The sequence below is a fragment of the Nanorana parkeri genome, unplaced genomic scaffold (genome assembly GCF_000935625.1).
Source record: "Nanorana parkeri isolate BGI_ZX_2015 unplaced genomic scaffold, ASM93562v1 scaffold797, whole genome shotgun sequence".
Lineage (NCBI taxonomy): Eukaryota > Metazoa > Chordata > Amphibia > Anura > Dicroglossidae > Nanorana > Nanorana parkeri.
In genome coordinates this window covers 740660-762149 of record NW_017307065.1, presented here as the reverse complement: position 1 = coordinate 762149, position 21490 = coordinate 740660, and the positions used below count along the sequence as shown (strand labels likewise).

Genomic DNA, 21490 nt, shown 5'->3' with positions numbered 1-21490 from the left:
TTCTCATTTTGTATTCTGTCTGTAAACCAAAAAGACTGATGGGGTCCATATTCTGGCACAAGAGATGGTCCAGGACAGGATGGTTAAATGGAGCTTCTGTAAATCCAAATGAAAGCCCATTGCACACTTAAAAATAAAAATAACCTCCACTATGGACTCCAATGTGTTAGACTATAGGCTTAGTCTATACCCTGTGCTACCAAGGGAGTTAACACAGTTACTGTAGTTCCCACAAAGTTTAATAGTACAGTGTACATCTGTCATATATTCACCCTTTTTCCCTTAACCTTCCTGGCGGTAATCCCGAGTGTGGCTCTGGGTTAATTTTCAGTACCAAAAGCGGTAAGTCCGAGCCACACTCGGGATTACACTGTAACATTACTTACCTTGTCCATACAAGCCCCTCTGTGTCCTCAGGCTGATGCCGGCATCCGTCTTCCGGGTTCCTTCCCTGCGATTGTCGGCCTCGTGGGGGGGGGGGCGGAACCGGCGGGAAATTTGAAAGAAAAAAACATATAAAGAGAAAAAAATACTGAGATAATCAGACTGCCAGGGAGGTTAAACTATGGTCAAACCTTTTCTTTGGCTATAGTTTAGTAATGTCCTCCTGTAACCCAAAGTCAGCATATAATGGTCTACTGTCTGCTATATGCTAACAGCGCATAGCCGTGCTGCAGCCAGGAAAGACCCTGATTGACAGCTGGCTATGCTCTCTAGAGCCAGCTGTGCCCGCCCTCTTCCATATCTGTACCTTCAATGAGCAGTGGAGGAACAGAGAGGGGAGGGGAAATCTATGTGGGACTGCTCTCTGCAGTGGTTTGTGATCACCCAGTTCTCGAGCTTTAGCTACAGTTTTGCATGCTGGCTCTGGGAAGAGTACATTTTACTCTCCTAATAGTTCTCCTTTCAAGGGTTATCAATTTTGACAGTAAACATTGATATAAATACATGCCAGATAGAAGATTACTGATATTGTGGTGTACCATTCAGCAGGGTGGCAGTACGGATGATCCGTTTGCATCTAGTAATCGTGGCTGCAAGTTGCCTAAAAATGTTTTTATTTAACTTTTAAGTAGAGTTCAGTACAGTGGGACCTTCTATATTCTGCCAACAAGAAAGTGATACTCGATAGAGCTGTACAATAAAGGTACTTTAGGAATACATGAGCCTTTTTTTCTCTGCAATATCCTGAAGCCAACACAGTGAGAAACAAAATGTTTTGAATGCAGAGCACAGAGTGATAACTAATTTCTGCTATATTTGAAAGAGGTATTTGTTTGGAAGCAAAGCCACAGTATTTATATGTTTCTGATTCTCATCAGTTTGTCATCTAGTTTCTTATACTTTAAAATGAAAACTGCTTCTTAGTCATGTATATTTTATTTTCTAGGTACTGAACTGACATAATAACAATTTTATATTTGGTAATTTGAAAATTTACTGTTGAATATGTATGATACTGCTCAACATGGTTTGGAAGGCTGCTGTTGAATATGTATGATATTATTGAACGTGATGATGTATGATGTCTAGCTGTTGTGAACAGGATAATATTGAGCTGTTGTTGAGCTAGCTGAGAGAGCATACAGGGAGATCCTGTTGAATTGTCATGTTTTTCTCATGCCAGCCCATGCTGTTGTCTATACAAATGTAAAGCAACCCACTACATTCAGAAAAATTATTAACATTGGAATATGATTAATTAGCAGGAACTCTGAAGTTCCTACTCATACAGTCATCAGAAAAATTAAGTACACCCCACATGAATTGTTTTGTTTTTTCAACATATTTAAACAAGTAAACATTTATTCAAACAATGCCTACAGGTAAAAGTAATATAATTGACTAGCAACAAAGAAAAATGCCTTTGCAATACCTTATTCAACACAAATATCAATAGATGTAATGATGTACTGTGGGAAAAAAAAGTACACTCTTACTATAAAACGCTGGTGTTGTCCCTGGTGGCAAACATTACTTATTGTGGGCATTTTTATAACTGGCACACATTTTCTCATAACTGATCAGTGGATGTACATTTTTTTATAACTGCCCTCTAGTCTCTGACATTGACTCTGTGTCAATGCTTAGCGGGACTGATATGTCTGATATTGTGCCTTTAATAAATAAGGAAGATTTTAACTGGATCCAGAACTGTGTGCAAACACTTTTTTTCTACTGATTATGACAAAGGGCTGGTGGAAGCCTTGGTTGTGCATTGGTGTACCATGGAACTGCATTAGAGGAAGGAGGTAGAGCACTTTTCTGTTTGTCTTACTTTTTCTGTTACTGTGACCAAACTGGTCTATCTGTGATTGATCAGTCTTTAGCACGTTGTTCCAGAAGGCCTTGTCTTTGCATATATGTTCAATGGAGAACTAATCTTGCTCTCATGTTCTTTTTGGACACAAAGTCACCCCTCTCATGCAGGTTGAATGGTCCAATCTCTTTCTGATTGTAGATGCATGCACTTTGACCCCAACTGTTGCAAGAATTACCTCAACAACCCACAATGAACATTTGGGGTTCTCAGAGATCTTTTTAGCATTACATTATCGTGGGTTGAATTTGCTGGGCCGGTCAGTCCTAGACAAAATAGCAGCTGTTTGAAATCTATGCCACTTGTACATTATTTGCCAGACTCCTTGTCATCCACAACTTTTCTGAGAGCCTCAAAGAGCTCTATTGATCTTGGCATATTGACACCATGCAATAGCTCAGAGAATGCAAAACCCTATATGTCTTAGGTTTAAATAAGTCACCTGCATATCGACACATAATATGGAATTCTAATCTCATGGATGTAAAATAATGGTAAATATAGGGGTGTACTTACCTTTTTCATATGATGAATCTGCATTTTGGTTTATTTAGGTAATGAAAATGAATACACTATGTCACATTTAGGTGCCATTTGTATAATGTAGCTATTCCCTGGGTTCCCTAAAATCTAAGGCACTCTGATATGCAAACATCATATTGTTTCCTAAAATTGAAGGCTGGCTTACACCCTCCCACTTCCAGTGTAACTCCACTTTTGTTGAGGCAAAACAACCCTCTGGGTGATTAATGTACATTGAAAGGATTGTAATAAACTTTGTAGCATATTTCTACCTTTTGTTGTTCTGAAGAAAAAGCTGTTTGTTTCACTATGTCTTTTACAGACTGTCTCCTGAGTAGGAGGGTTTGTGATTAATGTACCAACCTGGTTAACTTTAGCAGTCTAATAAAAAAGATTGCAGGGTCTGCGTCCCTTTACAAGTAGGTAACCTTTAGCGAGTGTCTCCCCAAAAACAAAATTCCTATTGCAGTGGATGCCTGAAACTTGTATCTTAGTGCAGATGTGTGAGAAAATCAGAAAGCCAATTACACAAGCAGAAAATTATATTGCTGGTGGCATTAATGCCTCCAGGTTGCCATATTGCGTTGATTTTTAAAAAAAAACTGTTTTAGAAAATTACAGCTGCTTCAGATTATATATAAGATATTTCTATCAACATTAAATAAGGCTTGTGTTGCAAGTGTATACGCTATAGTGTTGTTGATAATAATAATTATAATTATTACCAAAAGTGGGGTTTTCCTTTAAGAAAGCACAGTCAGCATTTGATATACTGGAACACCCTAGATTTCAGAGGTTCAAGAGTTCATAAAAATGCATTTTAAAGGTAATAGCAGGAACCTGAAATCACCTGCTATTCAAATATGGTTTAATGTTTTCTGCATTTAAAAGAGTAGCTGTAAGGAACTGGTTATCACTACATATAGTCACTATTTGTCTAGGAAAGTATAAGTATAGGAAACCTCTGTCTTCTGCATTTGTTTATTATACCCACCTGAACAGTGGTTGTAACATGGTAATATACTGTGTATGTGTGTGTGTATGTGCTATAACCCGTTCGCTATCAGCTGCATTTCTAAAAAAAAAAATAAAACACAAAAGTCCTGGATGGTAGAGGTAGGAATGCAGAAGGAAACAACCTCATAATAAATTTTACTTATGTGTTAGATCATTGCAAACAGGATATAACAAAAGCAGAATGCAGGGGGCGTGGCCTGACGCGGAACCAAGATGGACGCTTAGCACCTCTCCTCAGACACCTGGGATCCCTTTTATACGCATTTAAGTGGGCTACTAGCACCTGCAGTTATGGGGAAAACATGGAAGAACACCCCAGCGACCAAAGCTCCAAGAGGGAACAGTTCTCAATTGGGTAGAAGCCTCCCGGAAATGTTCCGTTCGCGACCGTCGGAGGGCAGCGTGGAGAAAACGGCACCATCTTCTCCTGAGACGTACTCACCCAACAGCAGCCCAAGCAGGCAATCAATAGATGAACTAAACCACCCACATCCAGACCTACTAGCCATGATGGGACAGATGCCGCGCATGTTGGACCTCAACTCCATTGCCCTAGACATCAAATCCACGCTGTCGGCAGAGATATCGGAGCTCAAATCAGACCTTCGGTCACTGACGGGCCGCATTCAATCAATGGAAGAAGTTACTTCCCGCCATGCTGTGGCCCTAAGCTGTACTAGACAGGTCTCCGCTGAACACAATGCTCGTATGATGGAAATGCATCGCCATCTCGAGGACCTGGACAACCGGGGCCGCCGCCACAACCTGAGGGTGCGGGGTGTCCCGGAGATCATTGATGTGGATCAACTGGAAACAACACTATTGCACATATTCAATGACCTGCTAGATAGGCCGCCAAAAACGCCGGTCATCTTGGAGCGCTTCCACCGAGCCTTGCGCCCTAAAGGTCGAGACAACGATCCTCCAAGAGACATTGTATGCTGCCTAGTAGACTTTCGCCTAAAGGAAGACATCCTCCGCAGGGCCAGGGAACGTCCACGCATTATGTTTCAAGATGCGGAGATCAAGTTGTTCCAGGATCTTTTGCACATCACATTACAGCATAGGAGGACCCTCAGACCCTTACCGCAGGTCCTTCGATCCCGAGGCATAACTTACCGCTGGCGATTCCCGTTTGGCCTTGCGGCCTTATTCTCAGGCCACACTTTCATCCTTACGGTTCCGGCGGATCTGCAAAGGTTTTGTGACCAAATCGGTATCCCTCCCATGGACCTCCCAGAATGGTATGCGGAATTTCGCTTCCGAGACAAACACCTTCAACCCTCGCCTCTGAATTCGCCGAGTCGTCGGACGCCGCAAGCCATGGACCGGAGAGAAGCTGCCTCCCCACACCAGTAGCTCACCACTACACCCAAGAGCGGCATACCTCTCTCATCTCGTATCCATAGGCCTTCCTCACACAGCACCTGTTGTCCTCCGGACACTACCCTGCCAGAAACCAAGAACACCAGCGATCTCTCCTTCTGCGATGATCAGGTACTATAAGCATTCTTGCCTTTTGCCCCATGCCATCTTCCCCCCCCCCATGTGATTCGGGATCTACTCCCACCCGTTGGCTCCAGATATCCCCCATTTTCCCAGCCGCCCTCACCACGCATGGAAATTCCCCACTGTTGCGGCAGGCCTCCTCATCGGGATCGGGACTTCCCCCCATACAAATGATTACCTCACGGAGGAGGCTCACCGCTGCCTACTCTAGGGTAGATGATGCGGACTGGACATCCTGCAGGAAGGGCCTTGAAATCGCCGCCAGCCAGCCTCGTCCCTGATTGAGTACTTTGACTATATGGATCCCCTCCGTGAACGGTTGCCTTGCCCCCCCCCCTTGCACTGCCCTAACCCCTTTCCCCGGCGCTACTCATTAACCTCTGTTGGCTGGTTATGAAAGCACTTACAAAGAGACCCACCAACCTCCCATCCTACAGATCGAAGCAGTTATCGTAAGATGTAATATTTGAGGTCAAATTATATGCACTGTGGAGATGTTTGTTATACACCCTGAACCTCATGTGTAGGCAGTGCTTGCTTCGGGATTTGCTTGTTGGCGCTAGTATCGGAATGGACCTGGGAGGGGGTGGGAGGGATGCGGTCCGTTGGGCAAGGCTGGAGGTGTTGGGGGAGACTCTGGATGTTTTATGCTCGGCGTCACAGCCTTGCCTGACCGGATAGAGTCATCGGGACTAGAGCCTTTCACATCATCGCGAAAAGTTTATCTATAAAGGGACCCAATGCAATGTAGAGCTATGTAACATATTTCATGTTTGTGCTTTTGCAGTATACAGATCTAACATGTCTTTTGCAATGTCAAAATTTCAAATATAGAGCATCCAAACTAGCCCAGCGCAATGCCCCCATTGTGGGGGGGACGGGGGCGAGGGGAGGGGTCATGAAACGACGTGTGCCCTGGTGCGGCGTCACGCTCGCTGAGACGGTATTTTCCCACCCCAACACCGCAGCTCTAAACTACTTCCCTGGATCAAAAGGGAGGGGGGATTGCTGTCCGGAGGGCGGGAGGGAGGCTTCCTCGGGGGATCCGGCCAGTGCCTGGAACTCGACGCTCTGATACGCCTGAACGGACCTTACCGGCCAGGATGGGTCCCTTCCTCTAACCCTGGTATTACCACTGAACGGCATTACATTGCTGTTTCAGGTCGCCTTCCCTAGAATCACTCTTATAGCTCCTACTTACCGTGCTTCCCCTGGTGCTCCCCACCCCTCCCTTTCCTCCACCCCATCGTTTTGCCCAAAATTTCCCTGTTCAAACCTTCCAATACACCCTGAACCCGGAGATGAGGATGTGCAGCAACGGGTCCGCTATCGATATTGGCGCTCTAGGTAACATGCCAATATTATTTTCGTAACTGTTGTTAATCACACAATGTGCCTTTATGGTTTGCAGAGACTCACGGACTTATGTCATTACCCCCTGTATGTATGTACGTTGCTACAAAGTTGGTGCTCTGGCATAGTTGATACCTAAACCTCAACCTTGTTATAAGTAGGCTGTTCCCTTCTACGGTTATGAGGGTTGAACGCCATGTTTAGAGGTATCCATTCCTGTTATACTCCCGAACTCTGAGGCAATCCATACCATGATTCTTTTGATAGTACGCTCTACAGGTTTCCCACATTAATGGCCCATACACTAACAACTCCTACAATGAGAATACAATTTAACTTTACATGACGTTATGCCCGCTACTCCTTATGATATTTGCCCCATGCCATTTACAGCAAATCCCAGGTGTCCTAAGGTCCCTTCTGAGTTAACCGCCTTAGTTTCACCCCCACCAGACAGACCGTGCACAGTGAGTCGAGTCTACCGGCCCGTCGGCTTACCCCCATTCGGGATAAGGTAAGGTAAGTACCCTTATCTATCGGGCTTTCTCTGTCCCCCTCCCCCTCCTTTTCCCTGACACCTTCTCTTCCCTTCTGGGTCTATATTCCTCCCCTTTCCTACTGCCTCTTCCCGCTATCAACACACTTCCTAACCTACTCCCCCTTCCTTTTCTCCTGGTCTCTCTTACCCCCACTCGTCCCTCTCTTACACTTAGTGTACACTGACTGAGGCTCTTTTTTCCTACTCTCTCTCGCCCGCTTCCCTCTCCCATACTGCTCGCACTCCCTGAGCCTTCCCCCCAGATATGCATTTTCCCCAATCGCAGAACGACCCTATGGCTGTATCCAGCCCTTCCCCTGATACCAGCCATGCCACATGGAAAATTCTATCGATCAACTCCAAGGGGCTGAATATACCAGAAAAGAGATCACAATTTTTGAGGGCTTTTACACATCATAAAGCTCAGGTGGTGCTCTTACAAGAAACTCACTTTAAGACTGGGGCCATACCCAAGCTAAGTAATCACAAATTCCCCACAGTGTTCCACTCTACCTCCGCCCAATCCAAATCCAAAGGGGTGTCGATACTTTTTGCGGCACGAACCGACTTCCAACTTGCAGACCAATTGATTGACCCAGAAGGCAGATATCTTTTTCTCAAAGGTAAACGTCGCAACACTCCAATCACCATTGCCAACATTTACTGTCCCAACGCTGGGCAAGTACGCTTCTTTCAAAAGGTATGCTCCCTATTACGAGATTTCTCAGAGGGTATGCTTATTCTGGGGGAGGACTTCAATGTACCATTGAACCCGCTCCTGGATTCATCTACTGGCAAATCCTCAGTCCCGTTTCGGAGCTTGCACGCGATTAAGAAACTCTTGACATCCCTCACCCTACATGACGCGTGGAGGTTTATCCATCCCACGGTAAAAGACTATACCTTTTTCTCTCATCCACACTCCAGGTATTCCAGAATAGACTTTCTCTTCCTCTCACAAAGAAACTTACCTATCTTGAAAGGGGCCTCGATAGAACCAATGCTTCTCTCGGACCATGCTCCAATTTCCATGGCCATCGCGTTCTCTGAGCGCCCAACTTACTCACGGATATGGAAATTGAACCCTTCCACGCTAGGGGAGGCGGCCAATTTCTCTATGATACAGAACAAACTCTCGGAATTCTTCTTACTGAACAAAGATTCCTGCTCTTCCCCCTTGATGTTATGGGAGGCTCACAAGACCGTTATCAGAGGGGAGTTTATACGCATCCAAGCTCTCACCAACAAACGCAATAAAGCCCGCAGTGCCTCGCTGCTAGCTCCCCATTAACGCCCTAGAGGCGCTCCATAAGCGATCACTAGCCGAGTCTCACCTGGCGGAATTGACCCAGGCTCGTAATGAACTCCTTCAGATAATCCAGGAAATTACTAAAAAAACATTCATATCCTGTAGCAAAATATATTATGAGAATGTCAATAAAGCCGGTAAATACCTAGCAAGGGCCTTGAAACACCAACGAGCTTCTAGGACCGTCTCCCAGATTATAGACTCAAGGGGCAACAAGCATATAGATATGCCCAATATAGCATCACAATTTAGGTCCTTCTATAAACAACTCTACAACATTGCCCCTCCGCACGCATCACCTTCCGTCAATGAAGCCAGAAAATGCCTCATCGACTCTTTCCTGTCGACACATAGTCCTCCGTCCATAAGCGAAGAGCTCAAAACAGATCTAGAAACTCCTTTCACCTCTCAAGAAGTAGCGAAAGCAATATCGCAACTAAAACCCGTGAAAAGTCCCGGACCAGACAGGTTCACGTCACACTACTACAAAATATTTGCGGAACACCTTATCCCCCACTTTCTTACAGCCTTTGACCTTTCCCCTAGACAGCCACACAAATCCACTCATCTACTGGAAGCTCACATTGTAGTGTTACCGAAACCGGGAAAAGATGAGACCTTATGTGCCAATTACCGCCCCATATCCCTTCTTAACATCGATGTTAAGCTGCACGCAAAAATAACAGCAAACCGTCCAGCCGACCTTCTCCCTGACATTATTGACAGTGACCAGACAGGCTTTATCCCCGGAAGGGAGGCACGGGACAACACCACTAAAGCGATAGGCCTTCACCATTGGATCAAGAGTAGCGGCCGGGCAGGTTTTCTCTTATCCACCGATGCGGAGAAGGCCTTCGAGAGGGTGGCATGGGACTATCTCTTCGCGACCCTGAGCCACATTGGCCTGGGGTCGCGAATGATGGACCGCATAGCCTTGCTGTACCACAATCCGATCGCAAGGATTCGCGTAAATGGCTCACTGTCGGAGGCCTTCCCCATATACAATGGAACGAGACAGGGATGTCCGCTATCACCACTCCTCTTTGTCCTGGAGCCCTTTCTTCGGAGAATTCGCTCAGACCCCAGCATACATGGGTTCCCTACAACATGCAAGGAATTCAAAGTAGCCGCTTTCGCGGGCGACTTGTTATTTTTCCTGACACAACCGAGAATTTTGCTTCCTAAATTGTTGAGCACATTCCAAGACTTTGCGGAAATTTCGTTCTTCAAAATTAACCTATCCAAGTCTGCCGCTTTAAACGTTTGCCTTCCAGATGACCTGGTTCACTTCTGCTAATCCCAATTTCCATTTAGTTGGGCTGACTTATCCATTACATATTTGGGGATTGAACTCCCTAATGACCTGCAACTGCTTTACTCCCTCAATTTTACCACTCAGCTATCTAAACTTAGAACAGACATGAAAGAATGGAACAAAATGCTATATTCCTGGTTCGGACGTGCAGCCATTCTTAAAATGACTGCCATGCCTAGACTCCTATACCTGTTCCAAACTATACCCATTTCCATTCCCAAAGCCTTCTTCTCCTCGGTGAACGCGCTGTTTCGCAACTTTCTGTGGAATGATAGATCGCTGAGAATCGGGTTCCAGACCCTGACCCGCTCAAAGCTCTCAGGGGGTATAGGACTTCCCCATGTACTAAACTATTATCGAGCATGTCACCTAGCTCGCGTCCTAGACTGCGTTCGCCATGGGCCTCACAAGGACTGGGTCCAAATTGAACAGCTTCAAGCAGATTTTCCAATTGGCTCTTGGCCTTGGATACAACGCTCGCTATTTTCTTCCCAGGTGCTCTCTCACCCGACGGTGGGGGCATCTTTGCGCCTCTTTGACACAGTGTGCAGGAACACGGGACTCTCGTCCACACCCGGACCCCTCACCCCGGTTACCATGAACCCGGCTTTTACTCCAGGTCTCCATTCTGCTTTTCTAAAATGCTGGTCCCCCACGGGGTCCCTGACAGCGAACAAATTCTTCGACAGCCAAGGGCAATTCAGGTCTCTGGCAGATCTAAACTCAGAGGCCCAAGGTGGACCACTGCCATTATGGAAATATATGCAGATAAGACATTTCCTTAATGCACAACAAACTAGACACCACTTTACACGTCTTCTCACTCCATTCAAAAGACTTTGCGCGGCATCAGGACGGATCTCGCACACAGTATCTGAAGCTTACTCCCTAATTTCAGAGGCCTCCTCACTCCCGCACACTCCCTCTGCGCAAGCTTGGGAACGGGAACTGTCCATCAGTCTCACCCCTGAAGACTGGGAAAAAATGGATGAACTGTTAATGAAGAGCTCATTGAACGTCCAAATTCAGGAAACATCTCCAAAAAATCTCTGACACTACACCTGCTGAACGCTGCTAAAACGGTGATTCCTAGACACTGGAAGAAACCTGAATCACCGACAATTAAAGAATGGTTGTCGCGAGTGGACATGGTGGCTCGCATGGAGGAATTAATATCCAGTGATAGAGACACCATGCCCCGCTTTGTGAAAACGTGGGTGGCCTGGCACATGTTCAAAGCGACTGACAGATACGTTGCCCTAACATAGTATCACTTGGTCCCCCCTTTACTATGGAATTTCACATCCTCACTTCCCCCCTTAATCCAGCCAATATTTAGTGGTATCGCTTACCCCTAACTACAAAAGATACAAAAGACCCTGAGGCTCTTCATGGGGCGCTTGGAGGCGGGCGAGAGGGAGACGCCTTCTTTTCTCTTCCTCTATTTTTCCCCTCACCCTACTTTACCCCAGCTTTCCTTCCCCCTCTCCCTAACCCACTTTTCATTCTCCTACCCTCTCTCATGTCTCCTCTATCAAGGAGCCTTTGCACCCTCCTCTTTCTTTTTCCTTCTTCCTAACCCTTCCTCACCCTCAGTGGTGTTAAGTTCCCAGGATGAGCCGAGTCATTATACTACAGCATTGAACGACCTCTCAAGCAAACACAGTAACGACAGACTGACCTTCCTTTAAGCCCCAAGTAAAGTCACATTACAAGAAACGAATACAACTTTTTAGCAACGCTTGGGTCCCTACAATGTGCGGGTCCTATTTCTGCCTCTTTAGGTTAAAATAAATACATAAGTGAATAACTGGAATGTCATTGCTGTGCACATAATCACCTTCTATATTGTATATTGAGGCATGTTCCCATGGAATCCCCCCCCCCCTTTTCCCTCATGTATGAATATCTCATTGTTTACTGTACCTTATTTTACTTGACTACTGTATGTAACTATACAACTGATAAAACACAATAAAAACTTACTTGTGAAAAAAAAAAAGCAGAATGCATACAGCTTTCCAGAACTTCATTATCAAATATCGTAGCCTCTGGAATCCAATGGAAATGTTGTATCTAGTTTTGATAATATGTACTGCACATGGCTGCCTACAGGTAATGGATACCATGTAAAAGACACTGCAAAGTGCAATAATCCACCTTCTAGGGCCACTGCTCAATTTGTATTACACTTTTAAGTCTCCAATTGCCAGAGGTGTAGTCATACAATGATATTGCCAGAAGAAAATATAAACTGCTGTACAAAATAAAAGTGGTGGAAACAGGGCTATAACTATGTGTAATGGGGTAATACAATTGCAAATCCATTTAAAATCTTCCCTGGTTAATGTCCGAATCAGAGGGTGATTTCTCCAGTGCAGACTAGCAATTGCTTTAATAGCAATCATATAGAGGTTCCCAAGCTATATATACATTAAATGTATCCAAATTTTGTACTATATGCTATTTCTACCTAAATACATCACAATGTGGCCAGATATTACTGGACTCTCCTTGTTTCCAGGCCCCAAAACAGCTGCATGGTTTGCTATATCTGTAGTTACACCCTTGAATAGAATACCAACGTCTAAGATGTGGAAACATAAGTTTAAATGGTCATTGTAGGTTTTATAATATAGCAACTTGCTTTGTGTCTAGCCTGGGTTGCTTTTGTCAACCAATATTACTAATTCACTCAAGTTGAGATATATATCACCAATATTTCTACTGTTGCTATCTCATTTGATTTTAAGTGGCCATAAACTGGAGAATAGGAATTGTTGTCAGGACTACACGCCACACACAACTGCTAGAGTACACCTAGGATTCATATGTGTAAAGTCAGAGTATTTGCAGGGTGAGCTGGTTGCTGCTGCTGATAGATGAAAACATCTATATTTACAGTGATCAAAAACATGCTCATTGTGCATTAGACAAACATGGGGCAGGTGGGGATATCTAACACAGTGTTTACAAGGAGAGCTAGTTGCTGCTGCTTATTGCTGGAAACATCTATATTTTCATTGAGTTGCAGACACACTCACTTTGTGTTGGACAATCCTGGAGCAGATTGTGACAGATCAGAGTGTTTGCAAGGAGAGCTAGTTGCTGCTGCTGATTGCTGAACATGTCTTTATTTACACTGAGCCACAGACACACTCACTGTGTGTTGAACAGTCATGTAGCAGACAAGGAGAGATTACAGTGTGTTTAAAGAAGAGTCTCTACCAACCTACATATTGCAGCTGAAAATTCCTATATTTACAGTCAGTATGTGTTGGAAACAGTTGGAATAGATACATCACACAGTGCTTTGCAGGGAGAGCTAATTTCTGCCAACCTACACAGTGCCACTGAAAAGTCCTATATTTACAGTCAGAGTGTGTTGATGACACAGGTGTATTTAGAAAGCATTTGCAGAGCTGTTTACTCTGTGGGGGGGATTTCTTGATTTTAAACCAGCCTGTTATTTACCTGTAAAAGTATGCAGTTCATGTTATTGTTCAACAGTCCAACTGGGTAGCCAATAGCAATTAAGAAACAATTTGCAAAACTCCAATATTATCCCAGGTGTTAAATATATGTGCAAAACTTTACTTGATAAACTCAACAGAATAGATTGATTTTAAATCAAAAAGCACTTTTCCCGGGTTATGGTACCAACAAAAAAATAATCCACTCCTTCACCTCTAGATAAAAAAACAAAAAAAAAGTAATTTGCAATTTCCTTCGAAGTGGAAACCATCCCAGATTTGCTCCACCAGCATGCCAACCCTTCACCTCCTCACCACCAACACACACACCCCTCCCCCTCACCACCAGCACCCCGACACTCCTCCTGCTCTCCAGTCTGCACAATAATGCATACCCCTATGGGGGAGAAGAAAAAGAGTTTTTCCCATGTCACCCTCTCATAAAAAGGAGGCCTTTCTGGCCCCGAATGGTATTTTTTTAACATTTATTTATTTTTTGCTTTGGTACATGTCCCCCATGGCAGTGTCCAGCTCTGCATGCCCTTTGTTTGACAATCTCTTAACTGCAGGCCTTAAGAATGGCCAGAACCGATTTGCAAGATGTGCCATCAATAGACTTCAATGAGGCACAGATTAAAGTCTGCAATTTTGGGATTGTACAATGGGTTCAACAGATGACTTGTGAATTGAACCCAGGAATATTAACTCAACCCTTATGATAATAATAAAAACATTGGGAATCTAGGCGGAAAGTCCATCACTACTGCAAACTTAAAGGGAATGTGAACCCTAACAACTAACTTATTGTATTTGCTCCTTTTTGGTCTGTTAAATATCCCATTGAAAGGGTTTTATTATATCTGTTCAATTAATACAAAACATACCTATTGATCTTGACAGAAATCTAGTGAGCTAATAGCTTCTTTTGCATTATATCTGTGCAAGAGTCTTCTCATTTAGCAATATTCCCATTTCTCTCCGTGAGCTACAAAACACCTTCCCCTGTTATAAAGATTTGAAGGGGTTGTTTTCTAGTCCCAACACACTTTCTGCCCTAGGGTGAAAATGCTTCTTCTCTAACTATACAGTACAGTGAGTGAGCATTTTCACTCACGCATAAGTGTGTTCCTGACAGAAAAAACAGAATGCATGAATATGGAAAACAAATACAGCTTAGGAATGGTCAGCTGCAATAGATTAAATTTTTGGGGAGGTTTAAGTATACCTTAACAATGTTGTAATCAAGGTGATGGTCTTAAGATACATTTTACTTTAATATTGATTGATATAAGCAAGCGCTTCAGTTTTCAGTTTCATGTGTGGTGAACTTCTGGAAAAAATTAATCCTGAATCAAGAAATACTGTATATGTACACAGTAAGTAGGTGTGATAATAAAATAACAATTAAACCTGTTTTTTAATTGCAGGAAAATGGCATCTTGGACTAAATAAGGAGAGGAACAGTGATTTTCACCACCACCCACTAAATCATGGATTTGATTATTTTTATGGAACACCAATGACACATTTGCGGGATTGCATACCAGAGAATGGAAGTGTTTTTTTCACTGGATTAGTCAAAGTCACTGAATATCTGTTTCCAATTGTTTGCCTTACCTTGGTAACTCTTATTTTCCTGAACTACACTGGACATGTTAAAGCACCCTGGAGAATATTCTTCTATTTTTTATTATGCATCGTCATCCTTCTGGTTCTCTGTATTTTCTACTTTTGGAACTTCCGTTACTTAAATTGTTTTTTGATGAAAAACTACCATATTATCCAGCAACCATTAATATATGAAAACCTTACACAAAGGTTAACCAAAGAGGCTGCCCATTTTATATCCAGGTACAATTAACATTGTTTAATTTTGTTTTATATTACTTGCAGGATGCTAATGTACCTGGTTCAACAGCAAAATTAGAGACAAATGATATTACAGCAAAATCAGCAAACTTATCCATCAGATTCTAGATCTGACCTGATCTGATAATAGTTATGCACAACTAGCAGTTTTCTGTGCATTGCAACCAGTCCAACTTGGGCACAACAGGAGCCTGAGGCAGCATGCCTTCTATATATTTCCTGACTTTATTTCTCCATTGTGTGCATTACTATCTGTTACTGGGCCTAGCTGAGCCAGATATAAATAAACATGATAGAGGGTGGGGCTGGAAATACCAGAATTCAGATATATACCTACTAGAGCTAGGGAGAGATATAAACAGCAGAGGGGGGTGTTCTAATCAGAAGCCTTTAACTTTCTACACGAAGTCTGCTACAGAGTTTCAGTTTAACGTATTAACCTGAGTTCAAAATTCAATGGTTAAGTTAAAGTAGATAAAGAATAAAAGGGGCATTCTCCCAATGGGTACACCTATTGTGGTGACAGCAGTAAAAGGTGAGATTTCCCTCCTCTGAGGATATAAATCTTTCCACATTCTGTTGTACCTCTGAGGCATGAGGTGAGGGCAAGTCTTGTCAATTGTTACTTGGACAGCAATGATAACCTTGTATACGGATGTGTTCGCTGCACTCCATACAATGATTGGACCTGAACAACTGTGGTGTTTTCACTGATAGTCACAGATGTCACTGTGTGTATTAAACATGTAGAAGATGAGAATCACCAGCACCCAGTGCTGGTGATCATCTTCTACAAGCAATGCTAACCAGGAGTAGTAACCCTTCCCTCCTCTATGCAAAAGAAGAAGAAAAAAAGATCCAGAGTTCAAGTTCAATGTGGTATTTCTCTTACAGGGTAAGTGCCTACAAACCCTTCCTCGGCATCTTGACTTAAACAGCCCCCCACCCACACACCCTTTGCCCTGTCTGCTTACCTATTTGAGTAGGGCAACCATGGCTTGCTTCAAAGCCAAAAACCTGCTCACCACATCTTGGTAGTGAGCCCTTATAGAGAACCGTACCCGAATCTGCGAGGGCTTACTACACAGACACACCCACTTGGATGGATTTAGGCTGCTATACTATTCAGGTAGGTAGGGAACTGGGCAGGTTGGGTAGTTTAGGTCAGGAAGACAAGGCAGGGTAGGCAAGTGTACTTTTATCATTTACACTGACCTTTTAAGAGCATAATAGGCCCATGCTTTATCTGTACAGCCTGTTGCATTAAAGGTACATATGTGGGCATTACTAAATATAAACTTTACAAATGGCACATTTAACATGCAGCAACAAACTATCACCCAGTGAGGTTAGATGTCAGATTTGGTTGTTATTTAAATATATTTAAAATGGGTCAAGGGTATTACATCTAGCATAACTTGTTGTAATTTGCATGTAAATGTGATTAGCTTAGCCCTTAAAGTGTTTTAGAGATTTTAACTTCTGTTTATTTAAGCTTTTTATAAATAGGTCACCTCTTAGATTTATCAATTCAATTTGCTTTCAAGAGCAGACAGTTTCTTTTTTCATTATCATTTACGGTATCAAACAAATAAGCAAAGCAATGTACAGAGACATCACTCTGTATAACCCTGATGGAGATTCACACAGCTCAATGACCACTGGAATTAAATGAGCAATTTTCTCTGCCCGTTAATTGTAAATAGATTAAGTGTTCTTTTTTTTTCATTGTTGCACAGAGGAGAGAAAAAAAATCAATATACTCTTATACATTTTTTAAGCTACTTTTAATACATATTTTGACAAAAAGTAAAAAATATTTTGCACTGCAGGTGCAGAAAATTATTAGATTGCTGGAAAATTACTTGATTGACAGAGGTTGGACTGGTGTAATTACCAAACCATGTTCCATCCATTAATTTACTCACTAGGAGTTTTACAATAATATAAAATGTGAATGGATAGTAATTAATGTACTTTAAATTTTAATACCTTCATTGCTTAAGTCTTCCCAATAAATGGCCTAATTTGCAGGCACTTCAGATTTCATAAAGGTCAGGAAATGCCACGCTTAACCTTTAGAATTAGCAAAGCATGTAGTTTGCACTTGTTCAGCTGAAAAAGGTGTATTACTCAAAGTCAAAGGGCTTTATTTTCCAGTTACGAGAGGCTATTAAAGCTCATTGGCTATGGATGGACTTACTAATCATATTTTTAATACTTAGGATTTTGTGTTTTATATCAAAACATTTTCAATTAAATGCCTAAGTAATTTCCAAACCTCTGATATCAGCAACAATAAATTCATGAAACATTTTGTGAAAACAAACCATAATATAAGAAAATATATTATTTTATGATTTAAAGCTGTACTCCAGGCAAACAGCTTAATACACAGAAAATATCTGTGATAGTGTTGTTTTACGTCTCAAATTATTTGTATTTCTGTTAATCCAGTCCTGTGTCCTGCTTTACTTTCACTTACAGCTCTCTTACTCACCATGTGAAAAAAAACAGCCACCTGTTAAGCTCTTCTGTCTGTCACTCTAACCTCTTCTCCTAGCAGCATTCTCCTTGCATTGCCGCACAACTGTTTGGCTTTTTGTGCTACCATCCTTATCCTAGTCTAAACTCTGCTATACAGGTATTGCAAGAGGTTGATACCAAGTCAATTTCCAGTACTTACACTGCTTGCATTTAATTAATACATTTAATGATATATTAATAAATACAGAGCTGCATCAATTGGAGTCTTTTATATTTGCCTGGAGTTGAGATTTAATTTGAAAGATGGTTTTGTGCATCAGCATAACATATTTGTACTCTTCAATGCAATTAAAAAAGGTTAAGATATGCTTTTTTAACTGGATAAAGATTTTGTATCTAATTCCCTCTGAAAGAGACTCACCACCCTTTTTCCATTTTTTTTCCTGCATGGTGGTGAAAGGAAGCTGTAGTCTAGAACAACCTAAATGGATGTTCATTAATTTATGGTAATGATTTGTCTTTGATCTTTCACTAGATTAGTAGTCCCATTCATCGTTATGGGGTTGATTTACTAAAGGCAAAAAGACCGTTCACTTGGAAGGAGATTTTCCCTTGGCTTAGTCAAATCAAATCCTATGTTTAAGTAAAACAAAAAGTTGAGCAATGTTTGAACCTGAGACTGCTTTGCTCTAGTGACTGGTACCTAGAGTGTAATAATATACAGTATATACTGTGTGTATGTATGTATGTGTGTATATATGTATATATGTATGTATGTATGTAATATACAATGTATGTAATATACATGTGCAGGTGAAAGTGTTCCCCTCCACCACTGTTATGGAACCATTTCACCAGTGCATGTCAGGACTGAACACTTGTGACTCTTGCAGTTATAGGGTGATCATGACCCAGGGGGTGAGGAGGATGGTGTAGCTAACTGTCATGCTCACTTCCTGGGTTTTTGTTTAACATAATATAGAATTAATGTATGCCCTAAATATTTTTAAAATGCCACACAATTCAGATTTGACCTCACAAGGTGTCTTATGTTGCATATATATATTTTTTTTTAATGTATAAATCTTCTAGTCTGCCCTCATGTGATCCACTGTGGAACCTCTAGAGGCATTGAAGACCACTTATCCACCACTGTAGTATCAGGACAGAAGGTGAAAGGGTTAGTGAATGCCTGAGGGTCAATGGGAATTGATAAAAGATGGAAGGTCAAGAGGGGGTCGGTTCATCTTTTTGTAGAGCTGTATGCCAGTCCCTTGTTGTAAAGGTGAAGTGGCTAGCAATGAGGCAGTGTTACCCAGGGTTGAATGTTCAGCTGCCAGCAAGAGTTGTCTCTATCCACTTTTTATTCTTACTGGCCTTGCTTACCAGAGTGGTCTGCTTTGTGTGGACCTCTATTCTCCCCTTAAGGAAGGATGTATGTACATATATGTTCACTTTACATACTGGGCACACACATTGTTCCACCTCAAAATCTGTTGGAGAGCCAGTGAGTACACCAACCTCAAACTCTGTTGGAGACTAGTGGGGTTAATTTAGTAAAGGCATACAGGCTGTTCACCTTGCAAGGGAATTTTCACTTTCTAAATTAATTTTCCTTTAGGTTAGTGAATCTGGTAAAAGTTCACTGTACAGAGAATAACCAATCAAACTAAATAAATACAAGATTTGCTTGGAGATGATTGGGTGGTGTGACCCAGTCAGTAGAGCTTCAGTGCATACAAGAGGAATGTCACCCATATTTTAAAATAACAACACACACACCTTTGAAAATGTTTGGTAATGGCAATCTACAAAAACATACATACAGATAATTGCAGGCTTTGTATTATTTGCATAACTTATTTCTCTTTTACTTTCCCAGTTTTCTGGCAATGGCCATTTTTTACTAAGAGCAGGTTACTAGATCTCCCTTTACTTCCTGGAACTCAGGCATGTATGACTAGACATGTGACCATACACATCCTCTCAGGGGAGGAGAATGTCTTTCCGTCATATCTCATGAAATTACAGATGAGATTTCTCAGCAATGCTCTGCTGATGTAACTTTCCCAGGATGCAACACTTTGGCACATGACATATTTTGTTCCAGAAGTGGCCTAGGAAGTAGATGAACTCTATTTGTAATTAAATTCAAAACATGTTTGTTTAATGAATGTAAGATGATTTTAAATCAGCATGCATAACTGCATGCTGATTTGAATTTTAGTGAAAAAGTGGTAAAGGTCCACGTTAACTTAGCTAAGTAAAAATACCCTTGCAAAATTGACAGCCTATTTAACTATTTAGTAAATCAACCCCAGTGAGAATACCCACCACAAACTCTGTTGGTGAGCCAGTAAGTACACTCATGGTGATAGGAGTGGTGCTAAAAAATGTATTGATTGGTGTGAATTCACTTAAAACTCAGCTGTATACCAACCATAATGACAGATAAGGAAAGCAAAACGAAGAATCGACAGAAGTCACACAAATATTATTATCTTCTAGTACTATTATTTAAAATAGTGTTTATTAAATTATTTTTATATAATAAACATTTGGGGAATAACAATCTGAAACTTCATGAAAGAGTTGATGAGCTGAAGAGCTTTGGCGACCCCTGCTAGATTTCTTCTTGCCTACATTATTGCATAGTAATTGTTGCAAATTCTGCAACCATTTGTACCCTAGTTCCTATTAGCTGATTGTGATAAAATATATTGAAAACTTGTTTGGGTCTAGTTTGTATTCAGTGGGAATTAATATAAACTGCAATATATTTATATGTTGAATTGTGTTTATTCAAGTCAATGTGAGGATTGTCGACTTACAACAATATGCTTATTAGTGAATCTAGCTGTTGTTCAGTTTATTCATCTAAAAGTTATGATGATGGTTGACAGCCCCATTAGGTTTAATAAATTATTAAATTGTTAGATCATTATGTATATGATTATGACAATGTGTTTCTTAATCGGATGATATTGTGTGAGTCAACTGACTGAACTTAGTAATGTATTCAGATGCAATTTATAATGTTTATAAGGGTTAAATTATATGCTATTTATAACTGCACCCACTGTTCTCAAAAGCAGGCATAGCAACAGCATGTATTTGTAATTGAAGTGAGCTTTATGAACATTATTGCTAAATTATTCATTGGTGTAAATTTAATTGGTTTGGAAGCCTAGTTTCAGATCCGGTAATATCAACATAGCATTGAGTGAAGACGTCATTATACTGTACCTAGGAACATCATGTTTTCAAACCTAAATGGTCTCTGTCTTCTATTCCTGTGTTTTTTATGCTTCTCATGACTAATCAGTGCAATAGTCATTAGAAGTCTTCCTACACACAGGAATAACACATGACAGTCCCAGAATTATAAACAAATGTGCACTACAACCTGCTTCTCATACAAGCTTGCAGGCCAAGGCTGTGCACATGCAACTATGCCTTTAAACTTGTCTCTGACTTCAAATGTCTCAACAAAATATATTTCCTGTATTCTTTGAAATAATTTTTGTACAAGTTTCTTAACTATAGGCTTGATTGGTTACAACATGTCCCAATTATTTGCATATCTACAGCCTTTAGATATACAGCACACCCACAAATACTATGATGGACAAAGGATAGCTCAGTATTGCTAACTGTCCGGCCAATTTTAATGCTGGCACTTTCCATGTTACCTAATGATTTTTAAGGTTCCTGGAATTCAAATATGCCCATAATTTACATACGATTTACACTGATTTAAGTATACATTTAATAAAAG

General features: G+C 41.6%; 1 protein-coding gene across 1 annotated transcript in view; it reads left to right on the top strand.

Moving 5' to 3' along the window:
- Window positions 1-21490, top strand: part of LOC108793972 (steryl-sulfatase-like) — a 117640-nt gene that overhangs the window by 32331 nt on the left and 63819 nt on the right. The window contains exon 4 of the mRNA XM_018564936.1: window positions 14784-15207. Within this exon, the coding sequence (XP_018420438.1) occupies window positions 14784-15207 (424 nt within the window). The remainder of the gene's footprint in view (window positions 1-14783; window positions 15208-21490) is intronic.